Source organism: Salvia miltiorrhiza, chromosome 7 (genome assembly GCF_028751815.1).
Source record: "Salvia miltiorrhiza cultivar Shanhuang (shh) chromosome 7, IMPLAD_Smil_shh, whole genome shotgun sequence".
Taxonomy (NCBI): Eukaryota; Viridiplantae; Streptophyta; class Magnoliopsida; order Lamiales; family Lamiaceae; genus Salvia; species Salvia miltiorrhiza.
The window spans coordinates 52,451,933-52,467,921 of record NC_080393.1 but is presented as its reverse complement, the minus strand read 5'-3'; the positions used below and the strand labels follow the sequence as shown (position 1 = coordinate 52,467,921).

Genomic DNA, 15,989 nt, shown 5'->3' with positions numbered 1-15,989 from the left:
ACCTAAATCAGGACCAAAGAAAATCATTAGTTTACAGAGTTTATTATTTTCTGAGTATTATTTTAAAGAGGTTTTACTGTAGTTATTGAATTAAATAGACCAAATTGCTAATTAAAAATTTAAATATAATAAATATTTGGGTAAATATCATCAAAACCTCCGAACTATACCTGTTTTATCAAAAATACCCTGAAAGTTTCGAAATGTTCTCTAAACCCTCAAACTATCAGGTTTTATCAAATATATCCCGCATCTATTTTTCGGTCACCAGAAACGTGATGTGGCTCGCCGGATGCCATAGTGTAATTTTTATTTTATTTTTTTAAGTGACATAGCAAAAACGACGTCGTTTCGTACCATATCATTTTAAAAATAAAAGGGTTAATAGTGTTTTATGTCTGAACTTTTATTTTCTCCTAAAAAATCCTGAACTTTTAGTTTTTTCCACAAAATGTCCCGCTATACAAAATTCGATGATGGAAAGATGATAAAAAGCACAAACTTTTAGCGTTTTCCAACAATAGTGGTTCCTAATAAAGTTTTCCAACAATGACGGTCCCCAAAATATTTCTTTCGGCAAGATAATTCATCTTTTTGTCGCTGAATTTTGTATAGCTTGATATTTTATGGAAAAATTTGAAAGTTCGGGGTCTTTTAGGAGAAAATTAAAATTCGGGATATTTTGTGGAAAACGCTAAAAATTCGAGACATAAAACACTATTAACCCAAAATAAAAATCCACCGTGGAAATTAAAATTCACACTGACACGTATTTAGATACCTGGGCAGTGATATCGGGGGCACGTAGTTTAGGAATTTTGATGATATTTACCCTAAATATTTTATATTTATATTTTTTTGTTTTGATTAAATAAATTAACATTGACTATGCTGTATAACGCCTTCTGCTAGTATAAAATAAAGGTTCCAATTTCCAAAAACCACGATACTATGGCGTCGTAGTAAGGGGGTCCATCTTATCTTAATCATCAATTCTGCTAAAGGAAAAAAATTCAATATGCTCATACTGTTTCATTTAATTTGAGTGGGGAACTCATACTGTTTCATTTAATTTGGTAGTTGAAAAACATTAAAAGCAAAGTTGATTTTGAAGCAACCCTCATAATTTTCAACTGGTTGATTGCTCAATCTTCATAATTAGAATCTTCGGTTGCTTAGTTTCTCGCTACTATTCTTACACACAATTGCCATAAAAATCATCAATAGATCGATTTTACCATTGCATTATACACATCTTTTCAAATCATTTACTAAATTCTTGAATGTGGTTTTGAATGTTTCTGAAATTGTATCAAAACCAGCTGCCGCCGCCGTCGACTTGCGCCAACTCCTCCACGAGAGGTACAGCAGCGAGCTGAGATCTATCATTTATTTCATCTCAATTTGCTTATTATAATTCCTTCTTCTGCTTCTCCGTTTCTTTGTTAGGCGACTGAATTTTATTCTGGGCTGATTGCAGTTTAGTTTAAGCTTCATTTTGGAGGAAAATTGCAGAGCTAAGCAATTTCATTTCAACAATCGTATTCTGAGCTGATAATTTGGGTATGGCGGCTTATGGTGCGGCGATTTCTCTCAAGAATACGATTCAGCGTATTCTACAATCGTCTCGCATTTCTCTCATTTCCCACTCTCCACAAATCTTACAGCTTGTCTACGACCAGATGGATTACTTGCAGAGAGTTCTGCGGTTATTGGACAAGACCAGCTGCAGCAAGATCAGGACGGAGGTGAATGCTTTGGATGAACTCATAAAAGAGGCTGTTTGGGAATTCGAAGATTTACTCGAATCCCATCTCTTACATCAGATTCTTCCACAACTCGAAAGCGAGAGAGACAACTTGTCTTTCTCTGTAGATCTACAGAGTCTGCAACACCATGTTGATTGCTTCATCGAGATGGTGAAGATGATGGAGGTGGAGTACTTCATTGAAATGGAGAATATGCCTGAAGAAGAAGGCGAGCCTATTTCCTCAAGAATTGATTCTGGTGGAATGATCAAGTCTAAGATGGTAATGACTATTCGATTATCTGATGAATTTCAAAAACTCATAGATTATCTTCTTGAAGGTAATAACTACTATTCGATTGTTGGGATGGCTGGCGTTGGAAAGACAACTCTTGCTAAACATATTTTTGAAGATCCATCAATTCGGAGCCATTTTGAGTTCCGAGCATGGGTCAAAGTGGGCAGAAAATGCGAACCCAATGAACTATTACGCTGCGTTCTTGCTCAAGTGGATCCCAACGCTTACCAAATGCTTGCCCAAGGAGATGATGGTGAGGAGGAGGAATTAGTTGGACTATTGAAAGAAAAATTATTGCAGGATAAGAAATGTCTCATCGTGTTGGATGATGTTTGGGAGGTACAAGCCATAAGACACATGATAAATTGCTTGCAAGAAAATAATATAGTTGGAAGGATTGGATACATACTTACAAGTAGACAAGCTATAAAATTCACGCAGCATAGGGGCATAAGAATGAGCTTGTTGAATGAAGAAGATAGTAAGAAATTACTTGGTGAGAAGGTGTTTGGTGAGAAGGTGTTTAGTGAAGAAGGTTTCCCTCTCCAACTTGAGGAACTGGGAGAGAAGATTGCCAAGAAATGTGAAGGTCTTCCTCTTATGATAGTCAAGGTTGCAGAGCTCCTATCAAAAGCCGACAAGACCCCAGAATATTGGACTGAGGTACTCAAACAACATAGTTCACTCTTTGTGGAAGCATATAATCAAATATCAGAGGTACTTTTCCCAAGCTATGACTACTTACCCCAACATTTTAAAATGCCTTTTCTCTATATGGGAGCTTTCCCTCCTTATGCTGATCAAAGACCATTCGATATCATTCATCTGTTGAGTGCTGAGGGCTTTCTTGAACTGAATTTTGAAAAAAGTTTTGAAGGTTTCTGGGAAAAGCTTTCTGAGTCGTATCATCTTCTTCTCGACACAAAAATTTCGTGGTTTTCAGAGAGAAAGTATCGCGTGCATTCTTGTTGGCAGCACTTATGTAAGGTAGAAGCTAGTAGGATCAAGTTTCTACATGTCTTACGAGGTTGTGATGATGTTATTAAAGACCAGCGTCGCATGTGTGCCCATTACAACAACTTATTCTGCTTCAAACAAGTGTGTGATTTAATAAAAAGTGATTGTGCATCCACTGCCCGTTCTCTCCTTTGTCATGGTCTCGATCACCCTTATCCAATCCCAATACATGCCATGGGTTTTAAGTTGCTCAGGGTGCTAGCTGCTTTTGGAGTTCGATTTTATGATATCCCAATTGAAATTTTGAAACTTGTTTGTCTGCGTTACCTTTCCCTAAAATGCAACGGGGAGCTCCCTCCTTCCATATCCAACCTTTTTCACCTTCAATTCTTGATTATCAATCCATATATATACATTAAAAAGCGTGGAGTTCAGCCTTATATGCCTGTGCAAATTTGGGACATGCAAGAACTAGAACATCTTGAGATTTGGGGAAGGGACATACCAACCCCTAATACTGATGATGCTGCCTTGAACAAACTCATGACACTTAATTGTGTGAGTGCAAACAGTTTTACAAGGGAAGTTCTCAAAAGAATTCCTAATTTAAAGAGATTAATGATTGAAGTGGAGTTGAAGCCTTATGATGATGATGATGATGATGATGAAAGAAACCCATTGAGTTGCTTGGGTTATATCTCCCAACTCCAGAATCTAGAGAAACTCTCATATTGGGTTAATAATCCCGAGATAAAGTATGAGTGTAATACGATTCCTCTTTCAATGTTTCCATCAAGTCTCACAGTGTTATTGTTGTCTGGGTTAGGGGGGTATCCTTGGAATTACATGAATGATATTGGTTCGCTGCTGCCAAATCTCGAGATTCTCATGTTATATCAATATGCATTCCGAGGCCCAGAATGGGACATAACACCGGGGAGTTTTTTGAAACTTATTGAACTTCAAATTGAAGACACCGATATGGTGCGATGGAGACCTCAACATGGAAGCTTCCCGGAGCTTCGTAGACTAAGCATGCAACATTGCTACAAATTACAACAGCTCGATTGGCCGTATGACCACTCTTCCATAGAGATCATTCACTTACGCGAGTGCAATCCTTTAGCTGTCGCTTGTGCCAATGAATTAAAAGACAAGTTTTCCTTTGACCTTTTCGTCGAATCTTCTTTTTGAGGTCAAGTGAGTGTGCAACTTGCCTAACAGGTTAGTCTTAGTACTTTGCAATATTACGCCTTAATGTTTCTGTTATAGTCACAGCGTTTGATATTGTCCATCTATCGATTTTCAGGCAAATCAAAGAGCCGATCGAAGGATTTTGTCGATGATTATGAAACCTGAGTGCTGAATTGTGTTTGTAACCATAATTGTTTGAAAGTTGGATTAGTGTGAAAACATGTTTTACAAGTGAAGGGTACGTCGTCGTTTTGCAGTTCAGCCTAGCTTATGTTGCTTCTGAATGGAGAGTTGCTTCCCCTGCCGTAGGTGAGTCTCTAACTGCTCTCTGCGTTGGATTTTTTAGTTTAAGAATTACTGCTTCACAAAATATTCGAATCAAAATACTATAGAAATATTTTTTGATATATAGCTTAAAATTTTAAGATTATGGCAATATACTAATTAATTTTTGGCTTCATATTTCAAATTTATGAGATCCCGTAGTAGGAACTCATCAATGTGAACATCTCTGTTGAGATAAAATCCCTGTTGAGTATTTGGATGAGCTTTTTCCAATAGTCTTATTGTCATCCTAATTTTGAGAACCCCATGTTGTTGTCTTTTTTTTTTTTTTTTTGAGGTTTAGTTTACATTTTCATTGAAATTTAATAGTACTAGTTTATATTTATAATAGAACTAGGGATAAGCAATTATAACAGCTATATAATATTTATAATATAAGGAGCACAATTATGTAACAATTATATATACTCATATTTTTAATATAAGGACGAACACATTCAAAAAATTAATAACAATTGCTACTAAGCCCATGTTTGTTTGGGTATTTTTGGTGGTTGAGAAGGGATTCAATTAATTGAATCAACTACTTGTTTGGTTTAGGTAATGAGTTAACAATTAATACCCTTACTTGAGGGTAATTCAATCACTCAATTTGTTACCCTTCAAAATAGAGGAAAAACAAAAGAAAGAGAATCTCTTACTATTTCTTTCCATTGTTAAACCAAACACTCAATAAAATAATGGCATTTTGTTATTTGATTTCATTCCACCCTTTTATTTGATTTCATTCCCTATTAATCTAACTCATAAAATAATGGCATTTTGACATTTTTAAATAATTTAAAATTTTAAAAATATACTACTATGTATTACAAGTGCATAACAATACAAGCACAAAATATGAAACGAAAAATAAAAATTATCGTGTAAATTTATTGAAACCAAGAAAACGAAATGCCTAGAATGTATGGAGTTGAACATTATTAAGTGTGAGGCCCTCAGTTTCCACCATTGCCATGAAGCTCTTCATTTGACCATCATCCACAATAACTTGGATTTGAAGGTCATCATTGTCCTGATACTCGAGCTGCTCGTCTTTGATTTTGATAGCTGAAATCGTGGCAGAGTTACTACAACAATCCAGATGAATAAGTTTGAGTGTTGGTATCTCACCAATACCCCATGGAATCTCTTCCAACATAGTTAACCAACAAAGAAGAAGCTTTTCCAGAATTGGGAAATGACAACTATCTGCATTCCAACAAAACAGACTACATTGATCAATTTTCAAGAACTTGAGGCGTTGAAATTGCCCATTAACAGGACTCCACGTGCCGTCCCTCCCGAGATTGTTATATTGTACCTCGAGAACTTCGAGTAGGGGCAACGAACCAATCATTGTCAGATCATCCCAATCAAAATCGATCATACTCAAGCTCAACTTGTTTAGCAATCTGGGAAATGTGAGTATCTCATTCAGTTGAGAATACATGTGACACCACCTAATCTCGCCTCTCAGTTTGAGTGATTCAAGTTTATGCAAGCGATCAAGATTACACAAACACTCAATCAAGCTAGCATCCCATCCTTGCAATTCACGATTATATTCAAGATTCAATTTCTTGATATTGGGAATGATCTTGCACACATCCTCACTCAACCTCAAATTCACTGCATACCCAAGCGTCTGAAGATTTTCCAAGATTATCAAGTCATCTAGTCCATCGGGTTGAGGAAGATAAATTCGACCACACTTGATATGCCTAAGTTGTCGCATCTTCCAAATTTCAATTGCTGCAACAGCTCTCGAAGAGAGCGATAGTCTCCATGCAGATTCCATACCAAGGACACAGAACTAGGAAGATCCTCATGTTCCGACAAAGCAAGGTAGCGCAAGTTAACACACCCAAATGATTCTTCAATTGCTATGTGACTTTGTGCATCCAAAACTCTCAACAATCCATATTTATAAGCATCCTTGCGGAGTTCACATTCCATGATACTGCGTGCAAGTGGAAGTTTGGCAGTTTCCCTCCCCCGCGAAGCATTGTTATATACTAGGCGACGTTCTGTGCCTAGTACGGGGCCTTGAGTGATCACATGAAAAAACCCTTGTTGCTCTGCTACTTTTAAGCATAGGTCTCTTAAAAGATCATGAATATCAAAACGTTTCATCTTCCCAGTTTTACTTCGTTTGCTGACTAATATCAGATTTCTATCAATAAGTTCTTTCAAGTAGTCCTCTGCAATCTCTTCCAAAACTCGGCCTCCATTTGATTTCAAAAATCCCTCAGCAATCCAAAGTTGGATGATTCTCGAGATATGGAGGTTCTCATAATTAGTAAGTTTAAGAACTCCAATATGAAGAAAGCAAGGCTTTAAACGAGGAGGCAAGTGGTTATAACTTGAAAACAATACATCTAAGCTTTCGTCTTTCTGTTTTGAGTTGGGACTTGATTCTATATCTTCGGCAACATTCTTCCAATATCCTACGGTTCTAGGAGAATTTAGAAGACTCCCACCAATCACAACAATGGTCAATGCTAGTCCTTTGCATAATTTAACAATCTCCCTTCCAACTTTCTCAAGTTCACTAGGACAATCTTCATTTTGGAATGCCTTCTTACAGAATAATTGCCAACTTTCAACCTCATCTAGAAGATTCTTCTGAAAGCAAGAAGAGCCACAATCGTTAGCCACATCTGACAACCTAGTAGTTAGAAGAATCCGGCTTCCACTTCCATTATCAGGAAAGAAACACCTCACTTCATTCCAAGCTTCGAAACTCCATATGTCGTCTAAAATGATTAAATATCTCCTACCAGATAAAGTTTTATACAATTGTTCTCCTAATTCATCTACAGTTTTATCGGAGGATTTTCCTTGGCTAGAAAGTAGTTGTTGAAGAATTTGTTTAGCATTGTATTGCTGAGATACGGTAGCCCAAGCACGAATATCAAAGTGTTCGATAATGAGTTGATTAGCATAAATATGTTTGGCAAGAGTAGTCTTACCCATGCCGCCCATACCGACGATTGAGATGATTTGTAGATTGGATCGATGACCGGTGAGCTCATCTAGAAGTTGAATCAACTCATCATGAAATCCCACCATACCACTTTCTTCTCTGGTCTCGGTATACAGAGGTGTTGAATGCGTGGGTGGTTGGTCCTCTCTCAATCTCTGTTTCTCCTTCAACTCATTCGCCTTTTCGATGATAGCATCCATGTCTTCAATTATCTGTCGCAGATAGTCAAAATAACTGAGGTTTGATTCACCATGAAATTGATCAACATCTCCAACTGCAGCTTCATTTTTCTCTTGAATTGCCCTTTTTCTCTTAATAAGCTGCATGAAATTGATCCAGCATCCACCTCCAGCCACATGAGGTGCAGGCTCTTCAATTTCTTGGTTGGATCCACCATGAAATTGATCCACATCTCCAACTGCAGGAGCATTTTTCTTTTCAATTGACGACTTTTTCTGTAGATACAACGAGAAACTCAAAGCTGCTTCGCGATCATCAGCAGAAAGAGGAAGAAGTACTTGATTGACGATGTGTGATTCAATCATATCTTCAGCCGTATGAGCTGCAGATGCCATTAGGCTTTCCAGATCTTGTGCTTCTTCACTACCTCCACCAACATAGTTATAGGTCTCTATGAAATCAAGCAACAAAGCAGCCTTTTCCTCAAGAGATTGAATCTGATTGTTGTGGAAAGAAGTGGAAAGGTTAGGATGATTCATCATCTGCTGAATATTGTTCAAGAGAGAAATAAGAGCTGCATAAGCTGCCATCTCAAGTGTTTGGATTAAACTGCAGATTGTTTGGTTGAAAGAGCAAAATATGTTCTAATCTTTTTGGTTGACTTTAGTGTTTGGAAGAGAAACAGCGCAGAGAATAAGATATGATTAATTACTGGTAGGGTTTTAAATATATTATTTTACTAAAGCTTATGCGCAAATTGTGTTGGATTAATATTGTATAATAATCGGGTACCCCAATTATTAAATTGAATATGTTTTATCTACTTTTTTTAGAGAATTGGAGGAAGTAAATTGAAACTAACCAAACCTACATTTTCATATAAAAAAAAGGGTCGTTAAAGGTCCTAACGACTGAATTAACGACCGTTTGTAGGCGTCGCTATTTCCATCGTCGTTTTCAATATTACGGTCGTTAATATTTTGCTCTGCTTAGAGGCACATGTCATCTTTCTGATCTTCCCCTAGATTCTAAGCTCCATTTCAAGACATAAAGCAGACTACTTCATGGAGCAAATACCCTAGCTATTTTGAATTGGCTATATAATATTTGAAGTTGTCAAGATTTAAGCGTTGATTTGGTTATACTTTGTCCACGGCTTTCTCAGTCACACCTAAACTGATCAAAGTTTGATTAGAAAAAATTCTGTTGAAATTAGACATCATTACCACCTTTGAAACCGAATAATTAAGAAGCAATGATACTGAGCTATAGCCTTTCATCTTCTTCCTTCCATTGACCAAATGCTTCCTTTTATAGGGAAAGTAGGCAACTTAATACTTTGTTAAATCTTCTTTCTTTTATTTAGTTTATATGAAAGTAAATATGAGAAGCCATACATGGGATTTTCATATTGTGATTGTCATTCATTCTTAATTACTTTGTCTTGCAGGTGTAGCGCTGACGAGCCTCATACACCGTTGAGGCGGTCGGAACTGAGGAGGAACACATCGAAGAAGGTAACGACGGAGGTGGACATGAATATTAAGCAGAGATGTTTTGGGGACGGACCAAAATGGGAAGAGAGGAAAATGTTTGAGGGAGGAACGAAGTATTATTTTTTGGGATAAATCAGTCAGACGAGCAAAGATGCTCGCACGTGGAACCGTAGCTTTTCTACTTTATTGGATAAGGATAATTCTCATACAAAAATGAAGATGCGTTCAATCCATAGAAATATGTATTGCAAGTGCACAACAATACAAGCACCAAATATATGAAACCAAAAATAAAAGTTATCATGGAAATTCATTCAGACCAAGAAAACGAAATGCCTAGATTGTATTAAATTGAACATTATTAAGTGTGAGGCCCTCGGTTTCCACCATTGCCATGAAGCTCTCCAATTTATCTTCGTCGACACGAATTTGGATTTCAAGGTCATCATTGCCCTGACACTCGAGCTGCTCGTCTTTTATTTTGATTGCTGAAATCGCGAGAGAGTTACTACAACGATCCACCTGAATAAGTTTGAGTGTTGGTATCTCACCTATACCCCATGGGATCTCTTCCAGCTTATGTAGATAACAAATAAGAAGCTTCTCCAGAATTGGGAAATGACAACTATCTGCATTCCAACATGTCAGCTCACAGCCATACAATTTCAAGAACTTGAGGCGTTGAAATTGCTCATTAACAGGACTCCACATGCTATTTTCCTCCTTGACATAGTTTAAACGTACCTCGAGAACTTCCAGCAAGGGCAACGAACCAATCATTGTCAGATCATCCCATTCAAATTGGAAACTACTCAAGGTCAACTTATTTAGCGAACTGGGAAATGTGAGTACCTCATTCAACTTATAATTCTGGAGCCAGCACCCATCCAGTTTGAGTGATTCAAGTTTATGCAAGCGATCAAGATTACACAAACACTCAATCAAACTATCATCGTAACCTCGCACCCAATCATTATATTGTAGATGCAAAATCTTGATGTTGGGAATGATCTTGCACACATCCTCACTCAACCTCAAATTCACTGCATCCCGAAATGTCTGAAGATTTTCCAAGACTAACAAGTCATCTTGTCCATCGGGTTGAGGAACACAAATTCGATAACACTGGATATGCCTGAGTTGTCGCATCTTCCATATTTCCATTGGTGCAATAACTTTCAATGAATGACCATGAAAGATTAAAGTATGTAGATTCCATATGAAGGATAGTGAACTAGGAAGCTTCAACACACCTTTGTAAACAGAATCCCACAAAGCAAGGTGGCGCAAGTTAACACACCCATTTAATGATTCTTCAACTGGCATGTGACGGTGTAGATGCCAAATTCTCAGCAATCTATGTTTATAAGAAAACTCTTTCTGAAATTTACATTTCATGATAGAGCGTGCAAGTACGGGTCTGGAAGTTTCTCTCCGCCAGGTAGCTTTGTTATATAAGAGGCGTCGTTCTGTGCCTAGTACAGGGCCTTGAGTCACATGAAAAAATCCTTGTTGCTCGCCTACATTTAAGCATAGGTCTCTCATAAGATCATGAATATCACAACGTTTCATCTTCCCATTTTTACTTCGTCTGACGACCAATATCAGATTTCTATCGACAAGTTCCTTCAAGTAATCCTCTGCAATTTCTTCCAATACTCGGCCTCCATTTGATTTCAAAAATCCCTCAGCAACCCAAAGTTGGATGATACTCAAGATATTGAGGTTCGCATAATTTATATGCTTAAGAACTCCAATATGAAGAAAGCAAGGCTTTAGATGAGGAGGCAAGTGGTTATAACTCGAAAACAATACATCTAAGCTTTCTTCTTTCTCTTTTGAATTGGGACTTGATTCTATATCTTTGGCAACACTCTTCCAATATCCTACATTCCTGGGAGAGTTTAGAAGACTCCCACCAATCACAACAATGGACAATGCTAGTCCTTTGCATAATTTAACAATCTCCCTTCCAACTTCCTCTACTTCACTAGGGCAATCTTCATTTTCGAATGCCTTCATACAGAATAATTCCCAACTTTCATTCTCATCTAGAAGATTCTTCCGAAAGCAAGAAGAGCCACAATTGCTAGCCACATCTGACAACCTAGTAGTTAGAACAATGCGACTTCCATTTCCGTTATCGGGAAAGAAACGCCTCACTTGACTTTAGTGTTTGGATCATTTGGAAGAGAAACAGCGCAGAGAAGAAGATGAATATCTGATTATGTTTAATTAGTGTTTTAAATACTCTCTCGTCACTCAAACATCTTCCTAACGGAGAGTTGCACATGTTTTAATAAAAGTTAGTTTTGTATTAGATGAGTGGAGAAGAGATTCTATAAAAAATAAAGATTGTAAGAGTCATAATGAGCGAAATTATTTTCAAAATAGATTAAGAAGATGTTTTGGGCACAGACTAAAATGAAAAGAGAGAAAGATATTTGAGGGATGGAGAGAGCATAGTAAAATGTTTATGAGTAATAAGTTCCAGCGTATACTTTTATAATATGCTATGTGCTACCATCCAAAATAAACAGCAGAGCCCAGTTGATAAGATACAATATATTTGAAAGTGAAGACTTTTCCTAGGTTGTTAACAAAGAAAAAGTGTGCGGAGATGCCTATATTTCTTTGCACTAGCAGAAAGGACGCGTATTCACATGTAAAAATGAATTTTTTTGATAAATAATTTCTTATGAATGTAAATTTATGTATTTTATTTTTATTTTATAGTAAAATTTACTATATTATAAAAATCATAAACTTGGATAAAGTCATCTAAATTTAATAAATAATAGGGATATTGGCCTCAAAATACATGAACTTTGAGCATTTTTTGGTTTTTCCCGTCAACTTTTAAAGTTGTCAAAAAATACACCAACTTTAAGATTTGTTGGAAATTGACACTTTCCAAGTTTTGAGTATTTAAAATTTACCCCCTTCAAAAGATTTATTGTGAAATTACCCCACTTGTTCTTGAATTTGATAATACCTTGGTTAAAATTTTGTTAAAATTTGTTCACCCACGCTCACGCCTAAAATGGTATCAGAGCGGGTTTTAATTGAGGAATTATATTATATTTAATTTATTTTATGATTAACCTATGTGGAGGAGGCTCCATTAAATTGGTATGGATCCGGACGAGTATCCGAGATGTCTTGTATACAGGATTTCTCTCCAATATTTGGAAAGAGACAACAGTCGCCTATTAGGCGAATTACGATGGTATTGGCGATCCCTAATGATCAACATTACCGAGGACGAGGAGACTGTTCGTGAGATTATCACGAATATCCAGGGATATCTTGATGCCCTATTGGAGAATGCCGAGGCCATATCGGCAAACCGACGAGCTAGAGACAATCTCCATCAACAATGTCATATTTGATGGAATCAAAGGACAAGGCGGGAGTAGCTTATCCAAGCTACCAAAAGATCGAGCCCAATTCTTCCGACAACGCCAACTTGCGGGAGATCCAAAGAACGGTGGAATATTATGGCGTCAAGCTGTATGAACTACCGATGGAAATGAGCAAAATATCACTCAAACAGGAGGAAATTCTAAACCTCTTGCGTGATATCTTGAAAAGGTGGAGGACATCGAATGGCGAAAACCATGTTCCGGAAGAATTCGGAATAAATTGTCCAAAGACCCGACGTATCCACTACCACTCAATGCAGCACCCAAGGAGTTGCAGCCGGAGGATATAATTCGATTCGTGAAAGGAAAACAACATGAATAACCTTGATCGAATCGGATTAGAAGATCTACAGGAGTTAGCAGAATCCTTTGCTAACCTCAATATGGTTGATCTAAAGATGAACCAAGGAGGAGATATGCCCAAAGTTGAGCATCAACAAGCAGGGTTGTCAAAGAAAGGAGGGGCTCAAGAAGATTCGAGCTATTATCAACGGACCAGACGACGCAGGCCTCAGATGCGGGATACTCCTGTAGGAAAGGCCACACTAGAACCAATCCATCCATACGGATTGATTCTCGACCTCGATGAAGCCAGTTTCAAAGATTGGGAAGGACTCATCGACGAATGGGCTTCAGCAATGAAGATCGTGATTGCCACGATAGACTATGACAAAGAAGAATTTGTCAAAATCTTCGAGGCAAGTTTTGCAGGCATGGCAAAACAATTCTAGGATAATGCGGCAACCGAGGGGAAGAATGAGCTGTTTAACAAAACATCAGTTTCAGAAATCCTTGAGGGAGCTACCCAGCAGATTAAAGTCCATTTTCTTGGAATGGGATTTTTCGAAGGCTCAGCCGAGGAAAAGCGCAAAAAATATCGACAGGCACTTTACAATCTAAGATTGGTGGTGCTAGAGCCAAAAGCTCTCAATGAATTTTTGCGTCTGTACACCCTATATGCCCATATGGGGGTAATTGATGATCAAACCGCCATGGACCTGTTCTTCACAAAGTTTCCGAGTCCATGGAGAGAAATGCTCATCAACGAGTACGTATCACCAGGAGATTATCCACTTGACAGTGCGTCAAGAAGGATGTCATATGTGCACAGGAAGCTGTCAGAATGGTGTCAAAAGGCAGCAGACCAGAGAAATCTCAAGAAATTGAGAAGACTCAACAAAAGATCTCCATTGATGTGCGACAACATTGATCTTCCAACCGAGATTGGTGCCGAGTTGTTGTATCAACGGAAAAACAAAAAGAAACATAGGTATCAACCCTATGTGAAAAGAGCAAGGAAAAGTTCTTGGAAGCCAAGAACTATGTGGACAAGACAGAAGGCACGCTCCTACAAATTAGGCCAACGGAGCGGACCATCAAGGAGCCGGTTTTCATCCCAAAAGTGAATCCCGGCAAGAAAAACTTTCAGGCGATCCCAAGCCAAAACAAATGAAAGTTTTAAAGATTGCAACTGCTGGATGTCCGGTGCAAAAGGGCATATTTCAACCAATTGCCCAGACAACCAGATGAGAAGATTCGAATCCACACCGGATATCGAAGACGCTATCTATCACCAGGAATTGATACCCGTGTATCAGTTCGAAGATATATCCTCTGACGAGAGTATATACGAACAAGAAGAAGCCTTTAGTTCTGAAGATTTAGGTTCAGATTGGACCAATGGATCAACCGGGAACGAGTCAGACTAAAGAAGATAACGAGGTTTACCATACTCAGAAGGAGGATCAGAATCGATTTACCAGCCATTTTGTGATCCCAAAAGAAGAGGTGGTGAAGAAGCTCGTGAAAAAACTCAAGAAGGAAACCGAGGAAGTACAAACATACCAAGGGTTTTCTAGTGGAAGACTGAATCAAGTTTTTCACAGCTTGAGTCCATTCAAAAGGAGGCATCATGTTTATTTCGGCGTTACCAGTCGAGAATTGGCGCTTCCAATAGAAATAACGAGCAACCAGGTGGAGATCCAACTTGTTCCAGCCGAAGATATCCGGCGGGATCTCAAAAGAATGAAGCTAGAAGTCGCGAGTACTATGAAATGGATTCATATCGGAGCAATTCAGATCAACCAATTGATGTTGCACTCTGCGACAGAAGAATTAGAGAAGCCAAAGATTCAGTTCTTAGAGCTTTTTCAGGCAATCTCTATGCCAAGAAGATTATAACCGAGTTTTACCCACAGATCGCTTATAATCTACAAGATTCATCCTTCAGCCGAGCCCTGACACTTTATCAGGATTACAAGAAGAAGGATCTTATGACAGGAGAAAATAGGCCATACTTGCTGACTTATCAAGTATCGTATGCCCTATCAAATTCCCATCACACCGAATTATTTTTGGGAAAGGAATTCATTGAAGTACCAGAAATATTCAAAGAAGTAGCCAAGGCAGTCAATCCGAATTGAGTAGAAATTCCCCAGATCAGGGAAATTGATATCAAAGTCGGAGACAAGCAGGTGCTGAGCCATGATCAGAGTCTCAGATTGGGAGCACCAAGGTTATCATTCCAGGGAAATAGGCTAACTTCAGGGCCTATAACAAGAAGTTTCTCTCTATCTTATGAGAGAAGGGCGATTCAGGAAACACCAATTCCAGACATGAGGGTTAAGCTCAAATGTCCCGAAGGATGGAAAAGGGTTTCCACAAGATTTAATACAACCGAAAAGGAAAATCAGTTTCCTTGCAACATGTTGTATTATTTGGCAAATCCAGAGAGCAACCGATATATCAGAATTCTGGAGGTCGGAGGCTTTGAAATCCAAGTCGAAGGCCAAGCCGGACAAGAAACTGACGTTCTGATTTTAGGACGCAATTTCCTCGACAAATATCAACCATGGTCGTGGAAAGCAAGTGGAATGGAGATTATGATCGGCCGACAGAGGTTGCTGATCTGATGACAAGTTCATTCTCGATATACATCTCTATTGGGATGTTATATGAGAAATTCAAAGCAGAATATTTTGCTGCTTATGTGGATTCATGAGCAGGAATCTGTACAGCAAAACGAGGAGTCTTTCCAGCAGAAGTTGAAGAAGAACTACCTCGAATTGCGGGAAGGGATTTCTCCAAAAAGGTTTTGTTCTTATCAAAGGGAGTAAAACAGACAGAAATATTGATCGGAGGCGCAGGTCAAACACCTTGGTACAAGGTCAAGACACCACCGATATATTTCCATGATACCGAAGCAGATATATTATTTGGAAATAATTTTTTGCAAACCTTCAAGCGGTATACACAGGACAATGAAGCCAGGAGGCTGGTGTTCACAACAAATTGTGACCACAAGAGCTTTTAATCGCTCGATGCCGTTAAAATTCCGCAGCAAGCGTGGTGATGATGGCAGACTCCGAAGACCACAAAT

General features: G+C 38.2%; 3 protein-coding genes across 3 annotated transcripts; 1 reads left to right on the top strand and 2 right to left on the bottom strand.

Moving 5' to 3' along the window:
- The first annotated feature begins 1,070 nt into the window (after positions 1–1,070).
- Positions 1,071–4,656, top strand: LOC130994757 (putative late blight resistance protein homolog R1A-10). The gene is made up of 3 exons (XM_057919816.1): positions 1,071–1,362; positions 1,481–4,226; positions 4,312–4,656. Exon 2 carries the CDS (start codon positions 1,566–1,568, stop codon positions 4,194–4,196), a length of 2,631 nt encoding a protein of 876 aa, XP_057775799.1. The 5' UTR covers positions 1,071–1,362; positions 1,481–1,565; the 3' UTR covers positions 4,197–4,226; positions 4,312–4,656.
- A 783-nt stretch (positions 4,657–5,439) lies between these two features.
- On the bottom strand, positions 5,440–8,279 carry LOC130994379 (putative late blight resistance protein homolog R1B-16). The gene is made up of 2 exons (XM_057919424.1): positions 6,324–8,279; positions 5,440–6,168 (listed from the first exon to the last, which is right to left on the bottom strand). Exons 1-2 carry the CDS (start codon positions 8,277–8,279, stop codon positions 5,440–5,442), a joined length of 2,685 nt encoding a protein of 894 aa, XP_057775407.1.
- Positions 8,280–9,521: 1,242 nt separating this feature from the next.
- Positions 9,522–11,207, bottom strand: LOC130994378 (putative late blight resistance protein homolog R1B-17). Its single transcript, XM_057919423.1, has one exon. It carries the CDS (start codon positions 11,205–11,207, stop codon positions 9,522–9,524), a length of 1,686 nt encoding a protein of 561 aa, XP_057775406.1.
- Between the last annotated feature and the right edge of the window lie 4,782 nt (positions 11,208–15,989).

Coding starts and splice junctions, on each gene's coding strand:
- LOC130994757 (XM_057919816.1), top strand. CDS start 1,566: ATGGCGGCTTATGGTGCGGCGATTTCTCTCAAGAATACGATTCAGCGT.
- LOC130994379 (XM_057919424.1), bottom strand. CDS start 8,279: ATGGCAGCTTATGCAGCTCTTATTTCTCTCTTGAACAATATTCAGCAG. Junction 6,169..6,323: donor TTCCTAGTTCTGTGTCCTTG/GTATGGAATCTG, acceptor GAAAATCTTCAG/ACGCTTGGGTATGCAGTGAA.
- LOC130994378 (XM_057919423.1), bottom strand. CDS start 11,207: ATGAAGGCATTCGAAAATGAAGATTGCCCTAGTGAAGTAGAGGAAGTT.